At 38.4% G+C, this 23,919-nt stretch overlaps 2 protein-coding genes across 4 annotated transcripts in view; one reads left to right on the forward strand and one right to left on the reverse strand.

Moving 5' to 3' along the window:
* The window catches only part of vars1 (valyl-tRNA synthetase 1), a 41,495-nt gene extending 38,729 nt beyond the window's left edge, over nt 1-2,766 (forward strand). The window contains 3 exon segments of the mRNA NM_001311346.2: nt 1,858-2,033; nt 2,323-2,472; nt 2,562-2,766. Coding sequence (NP_001298275.2) covers nt 1,858-2,033; nt 2,323-2,472; nt 2,562-2,630 — 395 coding nt within the window. The 3' untranslated portion in view covers nt 2,631-2,766.
* Nucleotides 2,767-4,508: 1,742 nt separating this feature from the next.
* abhd16a (abhydrolase domain containing 16A, phospholipase) overlaps nt 4,509-23,919 on the reverse strand; it is a 33,683-nt gene continuing 14,272 nt past the window's right edge. Inside the window, 14 exon segments of one of the 3 annotated variants that reach the window (NM_001111178.1) lie at nt 4,509-5,109; nt 8,218-8,264; nt 8,341-8,439; nt 9,650-9,726; nt 13,112-13,174; nt 13,261-13,317; nt 13,416-13,479; nt 17,023-17,127; nt 17,217-17,340; nt 21,175-21,224; nt 21,314-21,377; nt 21,513-21,614; nt 23,238-23,352; nt 23,439-23,546. In NM_001111178.1, the coding sequence (NP_001104648.1) occupies nt 5,026-5,109; nt 8,218-8,264; nt 8,341-8,439; nt 9,650-9,726; nt 13,112-13,174; nt 13,261-13,317; nt 13,416-13,479; nt 17,023-17,127; nt 17,217-17,340; nt 21,175-21,224; nt 21,314-21,377; nt 21,513-21,614; nt 23,238-23,352; nt 23,439-23,546 (1,159 nt within the window). In that variant the 3' untranslated portion in view covers nt 4,509-5,025. 3 annotated transcript variants of the gene reach the window in all.

Raw genomic sequence — 23,919 nt, forward strand, 5'->3', positions numbered from 1 at the left:
ATAGTTTTTTTTAAGTTGTTGCTCATATCTTCTATTTTTACATTTTGAATAGCATTACCATCATTCCACACAATCTAATGTTAATCTTCATGAAAGCATTTATCTTTCTATTTTTCCTTTTTTTAACTGATTCCATTATTAATGTAAAACAATGCCAAATGATTTAATGTGACAGGGAACATTTGATTGTGTCAATAATTGTTAGTTATTTAAAAGGTTTGAGAATGATTTAAAACAGGGGTCTCAAACTCAATTTACCTGGGGGCCGCAGGAGGCAAAGTCTGGGTGAGGCTGGGCCGCATAAGGGATTTCACAAAAAATAGTCCTCAAATGTCATTATTAACAGTTTTAATTATTTCTTCTAAACATGAAGTGTCCTGAACATTAATAGAACATTGAGTGAAGATTATGAACAGTTCTTCTGAACATGGCATCTTTTGCCTACTTCTTGCTGCCAGAGACTTGACAGCGCTTCTTCTCACAAATCTGAACCACATTTGGCTTTAGAGCGGAAGCACTTGAGACCTTCAGTATGGAACTTGGGGGGGGGGGGGGGGGGGTGATTGGTGCAGATCTGCAGAGTGGATGCGTGCGTACTGAAGAGCGGTGTTATCGCGCGCGTACTGATCAGCTGTGTTGTCGCGCGAGTACTCAAGAGCGGTATTGTCGCGCCTACTGAAGGGCGGGACCGAAGGTGTGCCGCGTCACGGGGGCACTTTTGATCATTTTGGAAGGGCACTTTCTATCCAAGACTAAAAAGGGCATGTGCACTGCACAGGATGAGCCCTATGTGTGCACGTGCCTGCCCTCACCTAAAAAAAAGGCGTATATATGTATAAATAAAACACCCCGACCCCACTCCAGTCACATCAGTCTGTATCTACCTATAATATATATAAGATGCAGGCTGTAGCTAGGTAGGTGGCAGGCTGCAGATAGGTAGCTAAGTGGCAGGCAGGGGCGGGAACAGCTTACCTTGGTTCTGGCCGGCCCGAGTTCCCTCCCGTCACTTCCCGCCCGTCACAGCGTCTAACAAAGAAGCGGGGTGCGTGGTGACGTCACCGGCATCCCCGCCCCTTTGTTTACACGGCGGGCGGGGAATGCCAGTGACCGCTGTGTACGGATAGATTCTGTCAGTGTACAGCGGTCGGCGCGGGCCACAAAATATTGCACTGAGGGCCGCAAATGGCCCGCGGGCCGCGAGTTTAAGACCCCTGATTTAAACAGAGTTGACAATGACAGAGTTGACATTTTCCACCATTTTGTGCAGTCAAGAAATGCACTAAATGTATTTTTTTTGTAAATGAAATTACAAATAATGCAGAAAAGAGGGTCCAAATCTACTGTTGGTCTTATTAGAATTGTTTATTAATATAGTTTTTTTAGGTAGTTGCTCATATCCTTTTTTTACATTTTGAAAAGCATTTGATTCAACACAATCTTAGTTAATCTTCATGAAAGCATTTATCCACATTTTTTTTTATTATTATTTTTTAATTGATTTAAGCTTGTATTAAGCACACTATTTATCTGGGACTCTTATTTTAAAAATGGGAGAGGCAGGAAGAGGGAAAAGAGCAGTTCTCTGAAACGTGCAGCCTAGTTCACAGCTTGTCAGAATGCAAAATGCAGGATATACAGATTCTACATTCATTCAGTGCCACCACAATGAAGCATAAGGTCTGTTTAAATGTCTTTATCAGTTTAACCTGTATATTGTGAACTTTTGCCATGCATGTTTGTAATTTGGCAACAAACACATGTAAACTGCTGGATATATACATGCTTGAGCCTCAATCATTTACTATTTTGCTTTAAGACACTAATGTAGCGTGTGCATGTTTTCTTTCTGTTCAGGTTTCCTGCAGTGTATCGACTCCGAAACGGCCGCTCTGGTTCAGAAATACAGTCTTCAGATCCAGACCCTGTCCTACTCTCAGGCCGTTCACTCTGTGGTCGGAGATGCCGCTATCCCACAAGGCTGTGCGGTGGCCATCGCTTCAGATAAATGCACTGTCAACCTCATGCTGAAGGTTATTAAACTCTTACTGAGCCTTGCTGGATCACATGAAAGCATTTAGACTAGCACTAATGCACCTGAAGGAGTTTGTTGTGGGATTCATAATCTGCACCACAGCTGCCAAATACCCCCGAAGTGAATCATTCGGAAATGAGGAGATAAACTAAATTTAAATATCATTCTACAAAAATATCTGCTATGGCTTTGTGTCAGGAAATGATTTCACCGCCTCCAGATTCACATTTAATGAGTGTAATGAGCTTTTTCTGTAAATCCTATTTTTTTTTCCTCCTCTGAATCAGGGTTTGATTGACTTGGGAAAGGAGGTCACGAAACTGACGGCCAAGAAAGGCGAGCTGGAGAAACAGATGGAGAAGATGAAGGAAAAGATGACAAAGAACGACTACAAGGAGAAAGTTCCTGTGAAAGTGCAGGAGGCTGATGCTGAGAAGGTAAATATGACAGAAGAGGAGAGGAGAGAAAATGGGCTTGGATTACAGCTTATACCAGTGTTTGAGGAAAAACTGCTTTTATTTTCCAGCTGAGGCAGAGTGAAGCAGAGCTGCAGAAGGTGAAGGAAGCTATAGAGAACTTCAGCAAGATGATGTAACATTTCACCCTCATGCTTTTTTTTTGTATCGTTTATGAATTTTTCCATTGAAATTCGTTCCTTTGTGTTCAATGTCAGTCATGCCTAGTAAACAATAATGTGGGGAAGCTTGAATAAAAATTTATCTTAAATTAAATAGCTATGAATTTTCTTGTATTGTGACTTTTAATTTCCATTAAACATTATATGTAGCATTTTATTACTTTTAAGAGGACGTTATATACATAAAATGCATGAAAATTTATTTTAAGTTTTTGGCAAACAAACCAAATGTAGTTTGCCATTCGCAAAATATTTATTTATGTAAATAAATAAATATACTACATTTTGTATAATGAGTTATTAGTTAAAATAAACAAATTATGTGTATAAATTTGCTACTTTTTAAAATTAAATATTGAATATTAATTTAAATGAAAACAAAAAATATATACAGAATATAATAAATAAAAATTTATTTATTTATTTTTCCAAATTTCAAATAAAAACTGTGACTACGTTTACATGGACATCAGTAATCAAATGATTTACCTTAATCGGAAGACAATAAATTGATGAAGGTGTTTAGAGGAGTTGCTTTTTGAATGTTCCTTTCCTGATCTCGTTTTACATGTTAAAGCACATAATTCGATTAACATTGTTGTGTCACCACGCTATCCACATTTCCTCCGGAGTTTCATGTAATTTCTGGTGTTTGAGTTGTAATTTGTCAACTTTAACTGCAGTTTAGCTTTCACTTTCATTCCGGAACATTTCATGCATGCCCATGTGACAACCAAGATATGGAAGCGAGTTTGAACTGCAGGAAGAGTGTTGTTTTAATGGAATTTGATACCGCACGTCATATGGGGAAAAACACTTAGCATTTCGCGATGTGGGTGTCTGTGGTCCTTACCTTAACTGGACCTTAACTTGGCAGGTGCCAAGAATAGTGTCAAACAGTCATGCGTGTATGGACTATCGTCACAAAATGTGGCGAAAATCCTACATGATGGTAACAGTTTGATTGCTGTGTTTACATGTCTGTACTGCATTTCAATAATGCAACTGAAATTGACATACTTAACGTCAAATTTCTGTTAAGTTCGATTATGACTTTATTTGAATTAAATCAATCGAATAGTGCTGTTTACATGGTAGACTCTTAATTTAGAGTATTGCCCTAATCGTAAAATCAGATGACTTATTTATTCATTTTCTTGTCGGCTTAGTCTCTTTATTGATCCGGGGTCGCCACAGCGGAATGAACCGCCAACTTATCCAGCAAGTTTTTACACAGCGGATGCCCTTCCAGCCGCAACCCATCTCTGGGAAACATCCATACACACATTCACACACACACACATACTCATACACTACGGACAATTTAGCCTAACCAATTCACCTGCACCACATGTCTTTGGACTGTGGGGGAAACCCACGCGAAGGCAGGGAGAACATGCAAACTCCACACAGAAACGCCAACTGAGCCGAGGTTCGAACCAACGACCTTCTTGCTGTGAGGCGACAGCACTACCTACTGCGCCACTGCCTCGCCATCAGATGACTTATGTCCATGTAAATGTACTTACCGTCACTTAGAGGACTACTTTTTTCAGATAACGAAAATAACAAATGTTTAAATTGAAAATCAGTGTTGAGTGAAAATTTAAGGTTATTGCACCAAATATTGATTACTTTCACCTATTTATTTTATATATAAAAAACTTTTTGGTTTATACAATGCAGCAGGGCTTAGGGTTTCATTTTAAATGTGAAAATATCATCCACAGTTTAGAGAATTAAATTAAATACATTTAACTCAAACTCTAAATCATAAGTATATAGAATGGTCAATAGTAGATTAGTCGCATTTTCAAGAAACATACATCAACACCATTTCATTTACAATAACAAACTTTTATTTTGTGTGTGAAACACAAATAATGACTTTATATAGAGGAATTCAACCACAAAAAAAGTATCCCCAGGTTTCATTTAATATTCATATGTAATATAACATTCAGAACATTGTTTGACGATACGGTTTGTTCATAATTACAGTGCTTCACAAAATCAATTAAAAAAAGGAAAACAGACTGAGAAAGAGGCAAGAGATCATCTGTCCCATCACTGAGTCTCTCAAAAGAAACAAACATGATGTCAAACCTGAGCGTCCACACGTTTCTGACCCTCATTTTCACGTTAAACATCTACTGCGGTGCAGGAAGAGCACAACCAATAATTTAAAACGCCTCTATCAAACCATGCCGACAAAACATAAACGAATAACCAGGTCACATTTATACAAATGACTACTGCTAAATTGCTCCCTGCCATCCTGTAGATCTGATTCTGAGTACCGGCGTGTGTCTGTGTGTTTCCCTTTGACCTCCAGTGCTCTTTCTCAGCGCCTCTACAGTTTCCATGGAGGCCTGAACTCAGAAATGGGGAGGGGAGTGCAGTGCGTCGTCTCAAAGTTTCGCATATACTTCCGTGCCTGAGTGAAATACAAACAGATGACGCTAGGTTAACATGGAAAATTCGGAAAATCTGAATAAAAGAATTCATGGCAAAAATAAAGTGGTGGTAAGAGTACTGAAAAATCACACTTGAGTAAAAGCACCATTACTGGCCCAAACATTTGGAGTGAATGTAAAATGTATTAGGCATCTCTTGTAAATACTAAAAGAAAAAGGAGACTTTCGAAAAGTACGCGCGAATAGGGATTGTTACACTGAAAATGTTACAGTGAAAATTATACAGTTAAAAAAGTAGCTTACAGTAGGAATAATTGATGTGAAACTTTTCTCCACTGTCGAGATCCTGAAGCACAAGTGTTTCAACACACTGCACCGAAGCATGATCTGAAACACCTGGGTCACGTGACTAGTCATGTGACTTGGTTTTCGAATCACTTTAAAGCGATTCAAAACATCGGTCAACATCATGGGATATTGCAGCCTGCTTCGCATACACACTTCAGAATCTCGCCGGAAGTAGTAGATCATCCGGGTACTTAAACTGTTTTTCGAATTTTATGAACTCGGCTTGCATACTGTTTTTAGCATACTATATAGTATGGAAGTATGCGATTTCAGACGCAGCCATTTTTTCTGCATGCTATTTAGGAATTCTCTCCGCTTCAAATCACTTGTAACCTCAGTTTTACAGTGTGGAGTGTAAATCTTCAAACTGTTTCTTTGCTAAAGCCATTCCAGAGCAATACATAAAATGACCACTAGGTGTCACTGTAGAGATGGGTTTTGAAGCTTCAACACATTTGCTTTTCGAATATTTTTATATGCTTTTTTTAGTGTTTCATGAAGCCTTGCTTTGCCCACCACTAGCCATTTTCCTGTTAAGACTGTTTTTAATTGAAAGCAGGCAGATCCCTTTACATGAGGAGCGAAATCTGCGTAATGCAATTTGTGCATGTGTTTGAAAACGTAACATTCTGTAAAATGTGAAGCTTATGTGTCCTGAGGGTCAGTCTGTCTGTTGCTAGGTTTCTGTGTGCGATTTGATTGGATGGAAATCACAGGACTGATTACTGAGCCAATCACCACAGACAAGAAACGACAAACATAAACTAGTGAGTGCAGAATAAAGGAAAATAGTTTGGTAAAAGTATCGATACAGCACTAAAAATGCAGTCAAGTAAAAAGTAGTGGTGGGCAAATCAAAGCAAAACTTTATGAAACACTGAAACAGTCTAAACAAATGTGTTGAAGCTTCTAAACGTTTTGAAACCCCATTCTACAGGAACGCCTAGTGGCCATTTTTTGTATTGCTCTGGAACACCTTCAGCAAAGAAACAGTTAAGCAAATGAAGGTATTAAACCCCACGTTGTAGAGCTGAGCTTTCAAGTGATTTATTGAAGCAGTAGAAGTTGCTGACAAGCATGCCAAGATAAAGGGTTCGAATCCAGGGTGATGTGGCTATAGGTCTTATTTGTAGCATGTTTTGTTTTAACATTGGCCTGACATCCGAATGAACATTTTGTGATAGTGTTTTCTTTTTTTCCCAACCCTGTCAGTCAAACGCAGAGTCGCCAGGTCTCGAAATGCTTCTGAAATGACAGATACGTTGAAACGCTTCAGTCACGTGACTTAGGTGTTTCGAAACACATTGGTCATGTGACCTGGGTGATTGGGATCATGCTTCAGTGGAGTTTCGAAACACTTGCGCTTCGTGATCTTGACAGTGTTGAAACGTCAGTTTCACGTCAGCCATTCCCACAGTAAAATTGCACATTAAAAAAAAAAAAAAGGGTCCCACTTTATATTAAGTGTCCTTAACTACTATTTACTTACATCAAAAAAATAAATACAATGTACTTACTGTGCTTATAATGTATTTGAGAACACTTTTGAGTTGGGATAGATGTTGGGTTATGGACAGGTTTGGTGGCATGGGTAGGTTTAAGTGTGGGTTAAGGTGTAAGGAATAGTCAACAAAGTATTTACAAATGTAATTACAAAAGTTAATTACAGATGTAATTACATATATGCATTTAATCAAGCATAAGTACACAGTAAATACATGTATTTACACAATAAGTACATTGTAACAAACTATTAATTCCTGTGTAAGTACATATTAGTTAAGGCCACTTAATATAAAGTTGGACCAAAAAAAGTAATTAGAAACTAATCATTTACAGTAATCTTGAGTATTTGTGATTAGTTACATTTTACTGCTGACAAAAACATACTAGAAACATGTACTAGTTGTATATATTTATATGTATATATGGATGTACAGTTCAGAATTATTAGAAGTCAGAATTATTAGCCCCCCCTGAATTATTAGACCCTTGTTCATTTTTTCCCCCAATTTCTGTTTAACTGAGAGAAGATTTTTTTAACACATTTCTAAACATAAAAGTTTTAATAACTCATTTCTAATAACTGATTTATTTTATCTTTGTCATGATGACAGCAAATAATATTTGACTAGATATTTTTCAAGACACTTCTATACAGCTTAAAGTGACATTTAAAGGCTTAACTAGGTTAACGAGGCAGGTTTGGGTAATTAGGCAAGTTATTGTATAATGATGGTTTGTTCTGTAGACTATCGGGAAAAATAGAGCTTAAAGGGGCTAATAATTTAGACCTTAAAATGTTTTTTAAAAAATTAAAATCTGTTTTATTCTAGCCAAAATAGTGAGGTAAACTGAGTGAATAGTGAACTGAAATTAGAGTGAATCGCAAACGGATGATAAAGTGAACAAACAACAGACAAACTAAGGAACAAAATGAACACATTATATTGTGCCCGAAGAAAAATGGATAAATAACAAAGAACAAATAAAAGAAATAAATGGCGGATGGAAATAAAAAATATAAGAACAGACAGACTACAGAATGATTGATAGAACCAAAACGAGAAATAATACACAAATATATGGAGTTGATATAAAGAACAAACATTATGCTAAAATATGAACTAGATAAAGTAATAGCAAAAATTTTTATTGCTATTTTCTTTCTATTGCTTTTATTCGAATAAAAGAATGAGATGAAACAATGAACGCCAAAAATAATAACAGAACAAACAATGAATGAATTAATAAATGCAAAGATATTTTTCACAACCTACCAAGAATAAACCGAGCTGCCGTCTGCCCTCGAGCGTCATATCTTCACCTGAAACAGAAAATCAGACGCTCAGCTGTCTGTTGTGTTTGTGTGTGTCATGTGTGTGTGTGTGTGTGTGTCATACCGACGCTCCAGGGGAACAGCGTCTCTCTGTCTGTCTGATAGGACTGAAGAACAGACAAACACCAGTCATCATCCACCTCATAGCCCGTGTACACTGACTCTGAAAAAAAAAAACAGTCAAAATAAGTAAATTCACTCATATTCTGCTTCATAAAGGCATCATACACAGAAATACTTGAACAGGTTTTTTCACTATTTACTAAGACTGAATTAAAACTGTACAAAATAGATCAATAATGAATGCATTTAAAATGAAATTAAATCCACAATTAAGCACTATTGTTAGTCGAAATATACAGGGGTAAATTTAAGACTTTAAGACCATTATGAATTAAATTTTAGACTCGTAAAGGGATAAAGGCTGAGGAATTTTTTAAATGGCCCAGATGGAAAAGATTTTTTTGCTCTATCAATTTTTTTTATTTTTTTTATAATTTTATACATTTAATAATTAAAAAACGTATATATTTTAGATTTTTTTCCCTCTTAGCAACATATTTTAAATATTGTGTAAAAACAAGTGAGCTCGACTTGTATTCATACACTTTTTTCCAACATAAACTTTCTTTAAAATAGGAAAATAAACCAATGGTTATAAAGTTTTAAAACTATAAAAAACTAAATCTATGCACAACAATCTGTCCAGGTCGGTGTCCTCAGAAGTAAATACATAGGGAACAAATGTTATTGTAAGGAAAATAATAAACCGTAATGATAAATAGAGTTAAAAATGACTGTTTAAAATAAAACTTTAAAGTTTTATTGAGAGACGATGCAGTGGCGCAGTAGGTAGTGCTGTCGCCTCACATCAAGAAGGTCGCTGGTTCGAACCTCGGCGCAGTTGGCGTTTCTGTGTGGAGTTTGCATGTTCTCTCTGCATTCGTATGGGTTTCCTCCGGCTGCTCCGGTTTCCCCCATAGTTAAAAAGACATGCGATACAGGGGTATTGGGTAGGCTAAATTGTCCGCAATGTCTGAGTGTGTGTGTGTATGAGTGTGTGTGGATGTTTCCCAGAGATGGATTACAGCTGAAAGGGCATCTGCTGCGTAAAAACGTGCTGGATAAGTTGGTGGTTCATTCCGCTGTGGCGTCCCCAGACTAATAAAGGCAATTAGGCTTCGGCACAGTTCAAGGCAACTGTAGTTAGTGTCAGTGTCAAATCAGCTGATTTGACTGCCATTGGTTAACATTGGAAGTTGATAATATTACTTGGTAATGTTAATAATAATATTATCCACTTACAATTTTAGGCAATTATAACTTGTATACAAAAATGCATTTTTTAAAATGAAGGAGCTACAAAAACAGACCTTCTTCAATCTGTGTGCCTGCTGCGAGCCACCGCCTCACCGCTGTAACAGCATCATCTGTCATCACCTTAGGATACCTGACACACACACACGCACACACACAGAAACATGAAAGAAAAAATAATCCAGTGAAGAAGCAGAATAAGATGAAGTTGAGTGAGTGAGTGCGTGAGGGAGTGAGTGAGTAAGTGTTTAAGTGAGTGAGTGCATGAGGGAGTGAGTGAGTAAGTGATTAAGTGAGTGAGTGCGTGAGGGAGCGAGTGAGTAAGTGATTAAGTGAGTGAGTGCGTGAGTGAAGGAATGAGTGAGTGAGTAAGTGATTAAGTGAGTGAGTGCGTGAGGGAGTGAGTAAGTAAGTGATTGAGTGAGTGCGTGAGGGAGTGAGCGAGTAAGTGATTAAGTGAGTGAGTGAGTGAGTGCGTGAGGGAGTGAGTGAGTAAGTGATTAAGTGAGTGAGTGCGTGAGGGAGTGAGTGAGTAAGTGTTTAAGTGAGTGAGTGCATGAGGGAGTGAGTGAGTAAGTGATTGAGTGAGTGCGTGAGGGAGCGAGTGAGTAAGTGATTAAGTGAGTGAGTGCGTGAGTGAAGGAATGAGTGAGTGAGTAAGTGATTAAGTGAGTGAGTGCGTGAGGGAGTGAGTGAGTAAGTGATTAAGTGAGTGAGTGCGTGAGGGAGTGAGCGAGTAAGTGATTAAGTGAGTGAGTGAGTGAGTGCGTGCGTGAGGGAGTGAGTGAGTAAGTGATTAAGTGAGTGAGTGCGTGAGGGAGTGAGTGAGTAAGTGATTAAGTGAGTGAGTGCGTGAGGGAGTGAGCGAGTAAGTGATTAAGTGAGTGAGTGAGTGAGTGCGTGAGGGAGTGAGTGAGTAAGTGATTAAGTGAGTGAGTGCGTGCATGAGGGAATGAGTGAGTAAGTGGTTAAGTGAGTGAGTGCGTGAGGGAGTGAGTGAGTAAGTGATTAAGTGAGTGAGTGCGTGCGTGAGGGAATGAGTGAGTAAGTGGTTAAGTGAGTGAGTGCGTGAGGGAGTGAGTGAGTAAGTGATTAAGTGAGTGAGTGCGTGCGTGAGGGAATGAGTGAGTAAGTGGTTAAGTGAGTGAGTGCGTGAGGGAGTGAGTGAGTAAGTGATTAAGTGAGTGAGTGCGTGCGTGAGGGAATGAGTGAGTAAGTGGTTAAGTGAGTGAGTGCGTGAGGGAATGAGTGAGTAAGTGATTAAGTGAGTGAGTGCGTGCGTGAGGGAATGAGTGAGTAAGTGGTTAAGTGAGTGAGTGCGTGAGGGAGTGAGTAAGTGAGTGAGCAAGTGATTAAGTGAGTGAGTGCGTGAGGGAGTGAGTGAGTGAGTAAGTGATTAAGTGAGTGAGTGCGTGAGGGAGTGAGTGAGCAAGTGATTAAGTGAGTGAGTGAGTAAGTGAGTGTGTGAGGGAGTGAGTAAGTGATTAAGTCAGTGAGTGAGTGAGTGAGTGAGTGAGTGAGTGAGTGAGTGAGTGATAGAGGGAGTGAGTGAGTGAGTGAAAGAGTGAGAAGGGAGGGAGTGAGTAAGTGTGTGAGTGATTGAGTGCAAGAGTGAGTGAGTGATTGATTGAGTGATTGCGTGAGGGAGGGAGGGAGGGAGGGAGGGAGGCAGGAAGTGAGTGAGTGAGTGCGTGAGTGAGGGAGGGAGGGAGGCAGGAAGTGAGTGAGTGAGTGCGTGAGTGATTGATTGCGAGAGTGAGTGAGTGATTGCGTGAGTGAGGGAGGGAGGGAGAGAAAGAGGGAGGCAGGGAGTAAGTGAGTGTGTGAGAGTAATTGAGTGAGTGAGTGAGTTAGTGATGGAGTGAGTGAGTGCATGAGTGATTGAGTCAGCGAGGGAGTGAGGGAGTGAGTGAATGAGGGAGGGAGGGAGTGCGTGAGTGAGTGATTGAGTGAGCGAGGAAGGGAGTGAGTGAGTGAGGGAGTGAGGGAGGGAGTGAGTGAGTGAGTGTCAGGGTTCATACGTTCATGGAAAACCTAGAAAAGTCATGGAATTTTGACATGGCATTGTCCAGGCCTGGAAAAGTTGTGAAAATCCAGAAAAACCCACAAGGATTTGGCAAAGTCATGGAAATTACATTTACATTTCGTCATTTAGCAGACATTTAGCAGAGCTTTATTTGCTAAACTCTGTCATATGGTGCTGCGAAAAGGGGTGGTATTAAACAATATGATTAGACGTTAATAAAAGTGAGCGATTGCTTCATATTTAAAATGTATTTAAATGTTCTTCTATTGGTCTAACCCAGCCACCTGATGTGATTCCGAAAGTAAGAATTCACCAAGCTTGAACTTTTGAATGCAGTGAAATGTGAAACTCGTCAAACGTGCTTGCGTTTCTGGTCTGCCGCATTCGCATGCCCATGAAAGGAAGTCTATGGAGTCAAAAGTGCAGTCTGATCGCGGCTTTACAATGGAAGTAGTTTTACCTACTATTACTAGTTTAACAAACTATTAACATTATCTACAATTAGTTTGACAAGTGTCTGTATACTGGTTAGTTATTTTTACTTCTTTTCTTGGCCAAAAACATGGTCTCACATCAGTGTTTCCTCTAGGATTTTTTCCAGCTGTGGCGGCAGGCCTTTTTTACTCAGATCTACCAACTCCCTGTGGTGTATTTCAATGACAAATGTCGTGAGCGCAGTGTTAAAAGTCGAGATCGCATTTATGTAATAGCCTACGAGCATCTCTGTGCTTGCGCGCTAATTTCCTCTGCTCGTGACCAAAACTTCTTGCACGCCCCCTCAAATATACGCTGCTCAAGCGCAGATCTTCTTGTGCGCTCTCAAATAAACACTGCTGAAGTGCTATTTAGTGCGTTTTTGTAACAATTATGTCTCAACGTTTATAAGATTTGCTAGGTATATTTGTGAATGTCTCTAATAGACCTACAGATCGATATTAATGGGTCCTGAAGTAAAGTGAAACGGCTATACGTAGTGCTTGCTTGTCAGTCAGCCAGTCAGTCAGTCAGCACGTAACCTTAACGAGTTAAACAAACAGCGCTCAGCACTACTACGGTTACAGAAAAGTTTGCGCTGTTGTAATTCACTTACCGTATAATACGTTTTGGTGTGATTATAACCGGGTATTAAAAAATACAAAAATGTTTTGAATAAGAAGCTGTAATGTAGCCGTGGCGGGATTAATTTTGGCGTAGCGCCGCGCCATGGAAGAATGAATGTAGCGGAAACCATGCACATAATCATTGCTGTGCAAGCATCATCCATTTTACATAGATATGGAAATAAATTCAAACTAAAGAGATTGTTGCGTGTTTTATGATATGCTGTAATAAATTTAAACGTTCATTGTTTTTCTTATTATTTACCACATAAACGTAGACATTACATGAAACATTAGGTCATGAAAATTGACTTGAAAGTCCTGAAACAGTCATGAAATTTTTATAGTAAAAATGTGTCTGAACCCTGGAGTGTGAGTGACTGGGGTCTGACCTGTACTGGAGCAGCCTGAGAAGCAGGTCGTTCCCTCTGTTAGACATGATGTCTTCTGGACCCCTGCATATTACAAACACAGCACAGAAAACAGTTGACAGTTTCTTCCACAGGTAAGAGTGTGTAGATTCGTGTTTTAGAAAACTCACGTGGTGGTGATGATTTCATCTCTGGTTCTTCTAATCAATAACACTGGTCCCTGGTACCTGAAATCAGATCAGGATGGGACAGGATTTAGGTGGAGTTCATACTCTTTAACTTGTTTGTTTTTTTACAATTAAATGAGATGATGAAGATGACTAACTTGCAGAGCTGTTCAGCATTGTTGAGGTTCATGTACTGCCTCACTGTGTGTGTGACCAAGGGTCCTGCAGTAACAAACACACATTAACTCACATCAAACAAAAAGTGCTCAGGGGTAGCTTAAATAATGTGTCAGTGCTCTTTGGGTAAGGGATTCATCAGAATAAACAGCGAAAATCAGTCTAAGGCACTTGAAAAATGAGGAAAAGTTTTGAAAAGCCTTTATTCACATGGCTAATGCTTAAAAAAAACCTATGCATTTGGGTAACAGTCCCCCTGATGAAGGCAGTTGTTTGACGAAACACATACAGTTGAAGTGATAATTATTAGCCCCCTTTTGATTTTCTTTCTTTTTTAAATATTTCCCAAATGATTTTTAACAGAGCAAGGAAATTTTCACAGTATGTCTGATAATATTTTTGCTTCTGGAGAAAGTCTTATTTGTTTTATTTTGGCTAGAATAAAAGCAGTTATAAATTTTTTAAAAGACATTTTATGGTCAAAATTATTAGCCCCTTTAATCTATTTTTTTTTCTTGTTAATCTACAGAACAAACCCTCGTTATACAATTACTTGCCTAATTACCCTAACCAACCTAGTTCACCTAATTTACCTAGTTAAACCTTTAAATGTCACTTTAAGCTGTATAAAAGTTTACTGAAAAATATCAAAGTCAAATATTATTTACTGTCATCATGACAAAGATCAAATAAATCAGTTAATAGAAATGAGTTTTTAAAACTATCATGTTTAGAAATGTGCTGAAACAATCTTCCCTCCATTAAACAGAAATTGGGGCAAAAAAATAAACAGGCGTTAATAATTCAGGGGGGCTAATAATTCTGACTTCAACTGTAGGTTTTTTGAGGATTAGCCATGTGAATAAAGGCTTTTTAATATTTTTTCCACATTTATCGAGTGCCTTGGACTTATTTTTGCCGTTTATTCTGATAAACACATTTAAATGAGTTCCACAGTGGACGAAAAACACTTTTATTTGTGCATTTATATTGAGTGTTTTTATGCAATATCTTAAATATATACTCAAAAATAGGTAAATGGAAACAAAGAAAAGGTAAATGGAAACAAAAAAGCATGTTAACCTCTGGACTAACATGAGCTATATCATACGCCATCTCACAATAAACACCTAGCCAAAAGTCAAATCTTTTTACATAATTACCTTTCACAGAACTGTCTAACTCGAGCTGAAAATATGATGACTTATTTGCAAATGTTAGACAGCAGCAGTCCAGAGATTTTCAAAGAACAGAAAATTAACAAAAACATTGTCAAAACATTCCATGTGACCAAGTGTAATGTGGGGAAAAAATAATTTATTTTTATTACTTTTGTGTCTTTATTTTTTTATTAGACAAATGTTTAGACTATCAACAGATTAATCAATCCTTCATAAATGTATGAGATCACATAGTGACCAGACACACTTCCTCTTTTTTACTGTGCTGCATACTTTTTTTAAGGAACATGCTGACAAGATGGAAATAGCAGAATAAGTGTGGGGGCTTTTGTTTAATACAAAGTCTAGACATGTCATGATGCTTGTAGAAGTTGTGAAATATATTAAAGATGCACGTAATTGTTTAGTTCTGGAAAGGTTGCAGAAAGAGGAAGTATGTCTGGGGTACAAGAGCCAAAGGACTGCAGAATGATTGATAAGTGACGTTACACCAAAACCCCACCTGTTATTATCAGTTGTGTATATGTGCTGGAGTCAGGAAATGTATGGGAGTTGCAAACCTCTTTGGGGTAACGCAACATAGAGCTCTGTCCTCGAATTATTCATTTGAATCTAATAAATTGCTAATATTTTTGGCATTGAAGAAAACCCTCTCCAGACCTTTTCTTATTGAACACGCATGGAATTGGCTTGATATTTCAACAGTAATCATAGGAAGTTCCAAGAACACTTTTGTCAAACCCCCAAAAAAGCTGTAAAAACTTATCTCGTCTATATTAGGGATGCCCAAACCTTTTTCATATAAAGAGCAAAAAAATGAGAGCAGTGGGCTGAAGATATACAACAAACTATATTACATTTAAGTTGCCATGGGTATTTTCCAAACTTATTGAAAAACTTAACTTTAAATCACATTAACTAATGCAGTACATTTAAAAATGATAACTTATTGCAATAAAAACATTAAAAATCACATGTATAACACAGTGGAGTTCAATGCTGAATACACTAGTCAAGCAGAATCTGCCTTCGCCTTGATTAGTCCTCTATCCGTCAAGTGACAGTATGTACATTTAAATAATTGAATCTACATCTGATTAATTTACACCATTTAATTGAAACATTTAGTTTCAGTTAGCTTTTAACAAAAAAAAAAACAAACAAACACAAGGTTACATTAGATTTAAAAAGACAACCTTTAAACCAGGAGTGCTCAACCCTGTTCCTGGAGATCTACCTTCCAGTAGAGTTAAGCTCCAGCCCTGATCAAACACACCTGAACCAATCAATTAGGACCTGAACAGCACTGGATAATTATAGGCAGGTGTATTTGATAAGGGTTGCAACCATAGATATATACACTAGATCAGGGGTTCTCAACTGGTTTGGCCATGGGACCCACATTTTTACATCTAACATTTTATATATCAACGTAACAGCATGCGTAATGCAAAATTTCATACACATTGAAGACAAAAATGTATTTACTTAAGCTTTAGACAACCTGTGTATTAACCTTATTCTTTAATGCGGAAATGCGCTCCTTTTAGAGATTATTCCAGAACTTCTGATTCAGTTGCCTATGGGAGAAATGACTAGGAATAATAAACGACAGAAAACGGTCAATCTACTCGCTCTACAAACAAGTGTGTTCATGACTACACAGACAAAGCAGAATCATATAATAAGAAAATATCAGTTTGCAACAGCAGCAAAACGAGCTGTTTTAACGTCTAAAAATGAATGCAAGTGAATGAGACCGGAAGTCTTGAGCCAAAAAGAATTAAATGGCTTTAAATAAAATATATGTATTGGTCCTAAAACCTACAAAATACATTAAAACATCTAACCTCAGGGAGCTGTTTTGGATTCCTTAAGATGTCTGCACATTCACTCAGCTCAGGGCAGACTCATCTTGAAGTCATGCATCTTTTAATGGGAAGTTACAAAAAATGCTGTGCACACTGCCTTGAGGCAATGAGGTCATGCGCACTCAAAGCGAACTTCCACCAACATAACATTGACTTGATATTTCTCAAGTACACTCAAGCACTCTTGTGGACAAGAATCCGCTTTCCCAATAAACTTTAGGAACTCACAACTGCTGTGTCCATGTGATGAGGGCCTGATGTAAACCACCATTGTTTTTCCATTTTTGCCTTAATATTGCTAGTCCAGCAACATTTTAACCAAATCAGGCCAAAATTATCACTATTATTTTAAAGAATTTGATATAGACTGCAAAAGGGACTCCTGACCATCATTGGTACCATTACAAACAGTAAACAGGAGCTCAGGTCATTTAAATATCTGTTCACCCCAAAATCAAAGAATTGAAAAACATTGCTTTGAGGACATCACTGCCTGTAGAGAGTCGAACAGAGAGAGAAAAAAGTTGCGGACTCACTCCAGCTGTCCGGCATGACCTTCAGTGCAAGGGGTAACAGGTCATCGAATGAGGCATCGAGAACCAGAGCTCTGATCTCTGGGTATGACATCACAGCCCAACTGGCTAAAATAGAGCAGAACATTCAGAATTAAAGCATATGCATCATGTTGCGTGTTCTCTGATCTGTGATTGGCTGATCTGCTGTTGTTTACCTGTGAATCCCCCTATCGACCAGGCATAAACTATGATGTCACTCAACTGGAAGCCCAGTTTGTGCACAGCAAACTGAATGACCACGTCCATCGCATTGGCCTCGTTTTGAGGAAAAGGAACTCCCTGAAAAGGCAGAAGAGAAGATTTTGATAATTTTAGATAAATGATTCTTTAAAGGGCACCTAGGTGACCCCTTTTATCAGATTTAATACAAGTGTTTTGCGTCTCTAGAATGTGCATGTAAAGTTTCAGCTCAAAACACCCATCAGATTTTTCATTATTCCTTTTACAAGATCCTATGTTATACATTGTTCCACCAGGGGGCTGTTTTGTCGTACTGCGCCTTTAAGGATAGTCCTTCCCGCCTACCGTTTCTACGTGCCTTTCCGCGTGCCTTAATCTCCTCCCTCGGCAGCGTCAATCAACAGACAGACTTAAAGGAAGCAGATCTCACGTAGCGTTTGTGAGAAATACTACAGTAAGAACTTTACCAATGAGTATTTGTTGTGCAGCTGCATTGATTTGTCACACACAATGTCGTTACAAAGTTCCCGCGCGCACACACACTGCAGCAGACACACACACACAGACAGACAGACAGACAGACAGAGACAGAGCGCGCTTAGCTTTGCACTGTTTTTGCACATATATGTGACTGGATACAGCTTAATCTCCACTGCTGTGTGGATATCTGTTATGTTAATGTAGAAAATAAACCTGATTTAACGTCCACAAACCGGGATTGAAGCGTCTTCCTCTATATTTGTTCTGATACGCGGCTGTGCTGATGAAGTAAAGCTGAAGTGAATAGCTGTACTTCATCACACACGTGCACTGTTTTAAAACATTTTAAACATGTGACATTTACTCTTGATCACATTTGATGATGATTGATGATCTTAGCGCACTGAACAGACCTTTTATTCCCGGTTGCTTTGCGTATGTCTGGTCTTGTTGACATGATTATACATGTGACTACTGGGACTTGTTAATGCCCGCAGCTGTCAATCAATTCGGTGGGCGGGGGGGGGACTGCACTCCTACGTCAAGTTGCGGTCGGTCTGAAAACCGCTCCAATTGGTCCACCGTTTTTATGTTGTAAAATTGAAAAAAAAAAGGACTAGGTGTGTTTATATCACCCCAATATGATGGTCTATACACTATATCTACACATATGTCTGTCCAAACAGCTTAAAAAGAAGATTTTTCACCATAGGTGCCCTTTAAATAATGCTAGATAATGCACTTCAATGGTTATGTGCACTTGTAAACGTTTACAAAATACAAAAACAGCATAATCCTACTTTCCTTTTGTTTTTTCTGGTTTACTCTATTTTATTGAGAAAGCAGTTCCAGTGACTTAAAGAAAGTTGTCAGTTTCTTCAAAAAATTTCAACTTAAGATTAAAAAAATGCCTGTGGAACTTTCAAAAGATGAGTAAACAAAACAGAAAACAAACAAAAGGAAAGTAGAATTTAATTTTTTTTGTTGAACTTTCGACTTTAACAAATATAATCACTGACTTCATTTAGTCAAGTAAGGATTTGAGAATCCTTGTAGCAAACTTGTGTGTGTTGATTCAGGAAAGCCACCATTCATTTGTGTTGTGTTTTATTTTCATTTGTTTATATTCATTTATTCTTCATTTAATTTGTTTATTTGGTCGTATGGTCATTAGTCATTTATATAACCTCCAGTATATCATTTTATTGACTATTAGTTAATGATTTGATTATTCATTCATTCATTCATTCATTCAGTTTCTTTTTGGCTTAGTCCCTTTATTAATCTGGGGTTGCCACAGCGGAATGAACCGCCAACTTATCCAGCATATGTTTTACGCAGCGGATGCCCTTCCAGCTGCAACCCATCAAGCGGAGGCTTGAACCAGCAACCTTCTTGCTGTGATGCGACAGCACTACCTACTGCGCCAATGCGTCACCCTGATTTGATTAATAATTATTGATTATTTTGTGTTTTTTTTTTTGTGTGTTTTATTATCATTTTATTTCTCCATATTGTTATAATCTTATGTTTTCCCTAAAAGGTGCAGTAGGTGATCTGCCAAAATGCTAACCGCTTAGCATATTATCTTTGGATGGCGGGGAAGGACTGTGATTCACAGCCACACCCCCTGAAATCGCGAGCGCGCGCACCGCATCACAACAACAGACAGCCAACCCACTAGTTCATGTCATTCGCTAGTTAGTTAGTGTTTAGCCAGCACCGCGCAGGAATTACATTTATTACTTAGCCCCACTTACATGCTAATTCAGAGCGAATATTCAGAGTAGCATGGTAAACAGTATAGGAAGGCTGTCATTGTTTAAAAATGACCCAATGTGAATATAAAAGCAACTTCAGTTTAATAAAGCAGGTTATACTGGTGCTTTGTTGTTAAACTAAATATAAATCTACATTATAGATGCTGTAAAAGGACCTTATGAAACTGAAAATATTCACATCAATCTTTCACCGGGAGATTTCAGTGGCTGAATAACACGTCTGTGCATAGAAGTCATTCGTAACAGAACACAATCTAACATGAGCTTAGCCTGACTAAAATAGTTTTAAAAAAAGAACATTACCTGTCTAACATTAATACTTCAGCCATGGTGTCGTCCTTCCTCCAGCGTGCTTAAGTAACTCCAATATTGATTCAGGTTTTTAAAAGTTTCAATTCAGCATTTGATTTTTCCCAGTCTGTCTCGTGAACGCGCGGCCACTTATGCAGATGGGCACGCGCGAATGGCGCATCTGCGTGAGAAGATGCGCAGAAGTCCGAATCTACATTTGCTTACAGACAGTCTGAGCTGCTTATCGGAATCATGGGAGATGACGGTCCGACAATATTTAACTGGATGAACATTTTTTAGTTTTATGCCTTACCCAGAATATAAAAACACATATAAACACATTTAGATCATTTAGTGTAATCCTTACTATTGGACTGTGAAGAGACTTTCAACCAGCACAACAAAAAAAGACAATCACCTACTGCACCTTTAAGGAACAGTTCACCAAAAATGAAGTTTACCTCCTTTGTCTCAAACTCATTTGATTTCTTTTGTTCTTTGAAACCTGCACAAAATCCTGTTTTGTTTTTCTGGCTAAATTCAGAGAGTTTTGGTTGAGAAATTGATTAATATATTACTCTATGATTGTATAGTTTTAGAAAACATTAAATGGGAGTTATGAATTGCATTTATATAATTTAAAAGTTTTGAACCACATTTACTTGTAACTGTATGAAGGAAATCATTTGAGTCAATGAAAAACATCAGTGGTCTAGAGATAAAGTCTTGTGAATTTGAGAATTTGGGTAAATAAAGTTCAACCAAAAATGAAAATGAAAAATAGTAATTTCTCACCCTCATGTCGCTCCAAACCCCTCAGACCTTTGTTCATCTTCTGAACAAAAATGAAGATATTTTAGATGAATTCCGAGAACGTCCTCATCCTCCATAGACAGCTCCACACGATTGCATAGTGTGTTAAAATGTTTTGACAGTGTTTTTGGTTCCTTTTCTAGAACGTCTCGTAACCGTTTCTTTCAATGGAGAATGAGAGAGCTTTTCGATTTCATTGAAAACATCCTAATTTGTATGCAAAAGAAAATAAGTCTAATAAGTTTTCATTGGTGAACTTGAGTGCTAATATAATATCCACACTATCAACTTTTTTCACCTATTTTTTGAGTGAATTGAACTTACGATTTTGTTTTGCACACTTTAAAGAACCCCTTATCCAAAGAGCACTGATACGGTATTACCCCCGAAGCTCTTTTTGGTTTTTATTTGATTTATTACCTTAATTTGTGTTTCAAAGATGAAAGAAAATCACAGGGATTTGGAACGACACAAGAGTGAAAAAAATCAATAAAGTTTTCATTTGTGGGTGAACAAACCCTTTAGGACAAGGTCAGCATGAAGACCAGATGGCGTGATGTTCACTTACTGTGCTGCCGCCAAAGCCTGGGTGATTCCAGCCCAACACTGAGTATCCACCTGTAAACAAGAGAGAAAACGGGTTCGCAGGAGTCCAGGGCATGAGGGTTGAAAATCTATTACTAAGACATTAAGTCTCACGCATTGACCTTCGAGTGGTGTGTTCATGCAGCCGACCTCATAAAATCCTGCATTTCCCTCACAGCAGATCACCTGTAATACACTTTTTATGAACGCTGGATTGTGATAAAACCTTATTTTATTACACAGATTTATCTCCCTGAAGTTCCACGGTGATGAATTCATGTCGTGACACGTTTATTTTAATGAAGAGATTTACACTCTTACCAGAGTTTTGCCAGCTGTTCCTCCATCTCTCCTCCGGTCCACAAACATGGTGTCGATCTCATTCCCATCACAAGCCACCAGTTTGTTCCGCTGACCTTCATACTGAACACAACAAAGCAAAGGTGGGTTTATGACAGGGGTCACCAACCCTGTTCCTGGAGAGCTACCTTCCTGCAGAATTCAGTCCCAACCCTGATCCAACACACCTGAACCAATTAATAGTACCTAAAGCAGCACTTGATAATTACAAACAGGTGTGTATGGTCAGGGTTGCAACTGAAATGTGCAGGAAGGTAGCTCTCCAGGAACAGGGTTGGTGACCCCTGGTTTATGACTTATGCAAACTCCACGCAAAAATGTCAACTGACCCAGCCGAGACTTGAACCAGCGACCTTCTTGCTGTGAAGCAGTTGTGCTTCCCACTGCGCCACCATGACGCTACACTACCATTCCAAAGTTTACTTTTATTTAGCAAAAATGTATCAAATCGAGTCAAAGTGGCAGTACAGAACATTTACAAGGTTACAAAAGAGAACAAACCTTGTTAAGACTATTTTAAACTTTCTTAAAAATTGAAAATTATTAAGCAGCAAATTCATTTTCCTTTGGCTTAGTTCCTTTTTTTATCAGGAATCGCCACAGCTGAATGAACTGCCAACCATTTTCTATTATTATTACTATTACCTATTAATATCAACATGCAAACTCCACTCAGAAATGCCTCCTGGACCTTCTTGCCATGAGACATTTCCAGCTCTACAATGCGGCTGTTTTTGATAGGACTGCATTTCATTTGTTTGTGTTCACTGCGCTCACATATTGGTTTCAACTTCACATGAGCTTTACACAAAGGATTAAACAAAACCCAGTTCTATCCAGCTGATATTGCTAACGCATCAGAAATGAAAAGAAGAGAAGACAACTGTATAGTGTGCGCGCCGGAAGATACACTAACAAATTTTTACAGTCAGTGATATTTCCTCAAACAAAAATACATGGATTTGTTACAGGAGACCTTTTTATTATGGATGTGCACAAAGTTTAAAAATTAAGTGTGTAATCATTAGGCATCACACAAAACAGGCCAATAATCCACTTGTTAAGTGGTGACATGTTTGTGACGTATGTATACTGTTTCCGGGTCCAAGCCGCCACTCATTTGAGTGGAGAAATCATTAGTTTATGATCACGTTTTATTCCTATCACACATTAAAGTTAATTTTATATAAAATCATAGTGTACACAACAATCTCTGGGCTTGCTGCATAACAAATACCAAAAATTTTGCAATTTATAAAAAAAATTGATCACTTTCTGGGCATCGGATATTAGGCATGGACATATATACTGCGATCGTGATTTTTGAAAGCATTAAATCGCTTTGTAAACATTTATTATTACCATTTCATGAGTCTCCCCATTCAGTTGAATAGAGCGATTGGACCCGGAAGCCGCTTCGCGTGACGTCAAACTTAACAAGCGGATAGGTGATAGTGCTATTTCTATAGAAGTGATAGCTGAAAGAGAGAAAAATACTGAACCCCAGAATGAGGAGAGAGCATGTCCAGAACATATGGGTTAAAGTTCCTAAACCCGAATGACACCTATCACACTCCAGATCAATAGCTGGGTTGATCCAGTGTAAAACATCATTATGTCTATGAGAGTATGTCTACTGGGATAAAAGAACGTGCATGTGTGTGTGTGTGTGTGTGTGTGTGTTACCTCTTCTACGAGTCTGGCCTGGCCCTGCTGTAACATTGGTCTCATGGCCTTCTGTAGCAAACCCACTGAGCCCGGGTACAGCATCCTCCGGCCGAATGAGTGAGCAATAGCATAACTAAACCAAACAAAACACACAACATAACTAATTGTAAGAGAGGAAATCATGACATCTATTTAAATTCTTTGTTTTTATATGTGCACCTCAGGATATGGCAGGGTAGTGTGCGAACTGAACTCAGTACAGTGTCTGCTGCTCCTCTGTGTTTGGGTTCAGGCCTCAGCAAAGACACGCCACCTTTAGATGATTTCCTGAGAGGAAGTGCACAAACATCAGAAATCAACAGGCATCACTACACAACCTATTTTATCCCTTTTCAAGATTTAAGGTGAGTCATTTGTGTCTCTAGAATGTGTTTGTAAAGTTTCAGCTCAAAACCCCCATCAGATAATTTATTATAGCTTTCAGAAGTTAGTAATTTTCAGCTCTGAGCACCTTGTAGCTGTTTTTGTTGCCTGTGCTTTTAATGCTAGTTCTCCCCACCCACCATTTTCACGTGCCTGTCAAAGTGTGCCTCCATCTCCTGCTGCATAAACAGCACAGTGACAGACATAAAGGAAGCAGATCTCACGTAACGTCTGTGAGAAATACCACAGTAAGAACTTTCCCAATGATTATTTGATG

The sequence above is a fragment of the Danio rerio genome, chromosome 16 (genome assembly GCF_052040795.2).
Source record: "Danio rerio strain M-AB ecotype USA chromosome 16, GRCz13ab, whole genome shotgun sequence".
Classification (NCBI taxonomy): domain Eukaryota; kingdom Metazoa; phylum Chordata; class Actinopteri; order Cypriniformes; family Danionidae; genus Danio; species Danio rerio.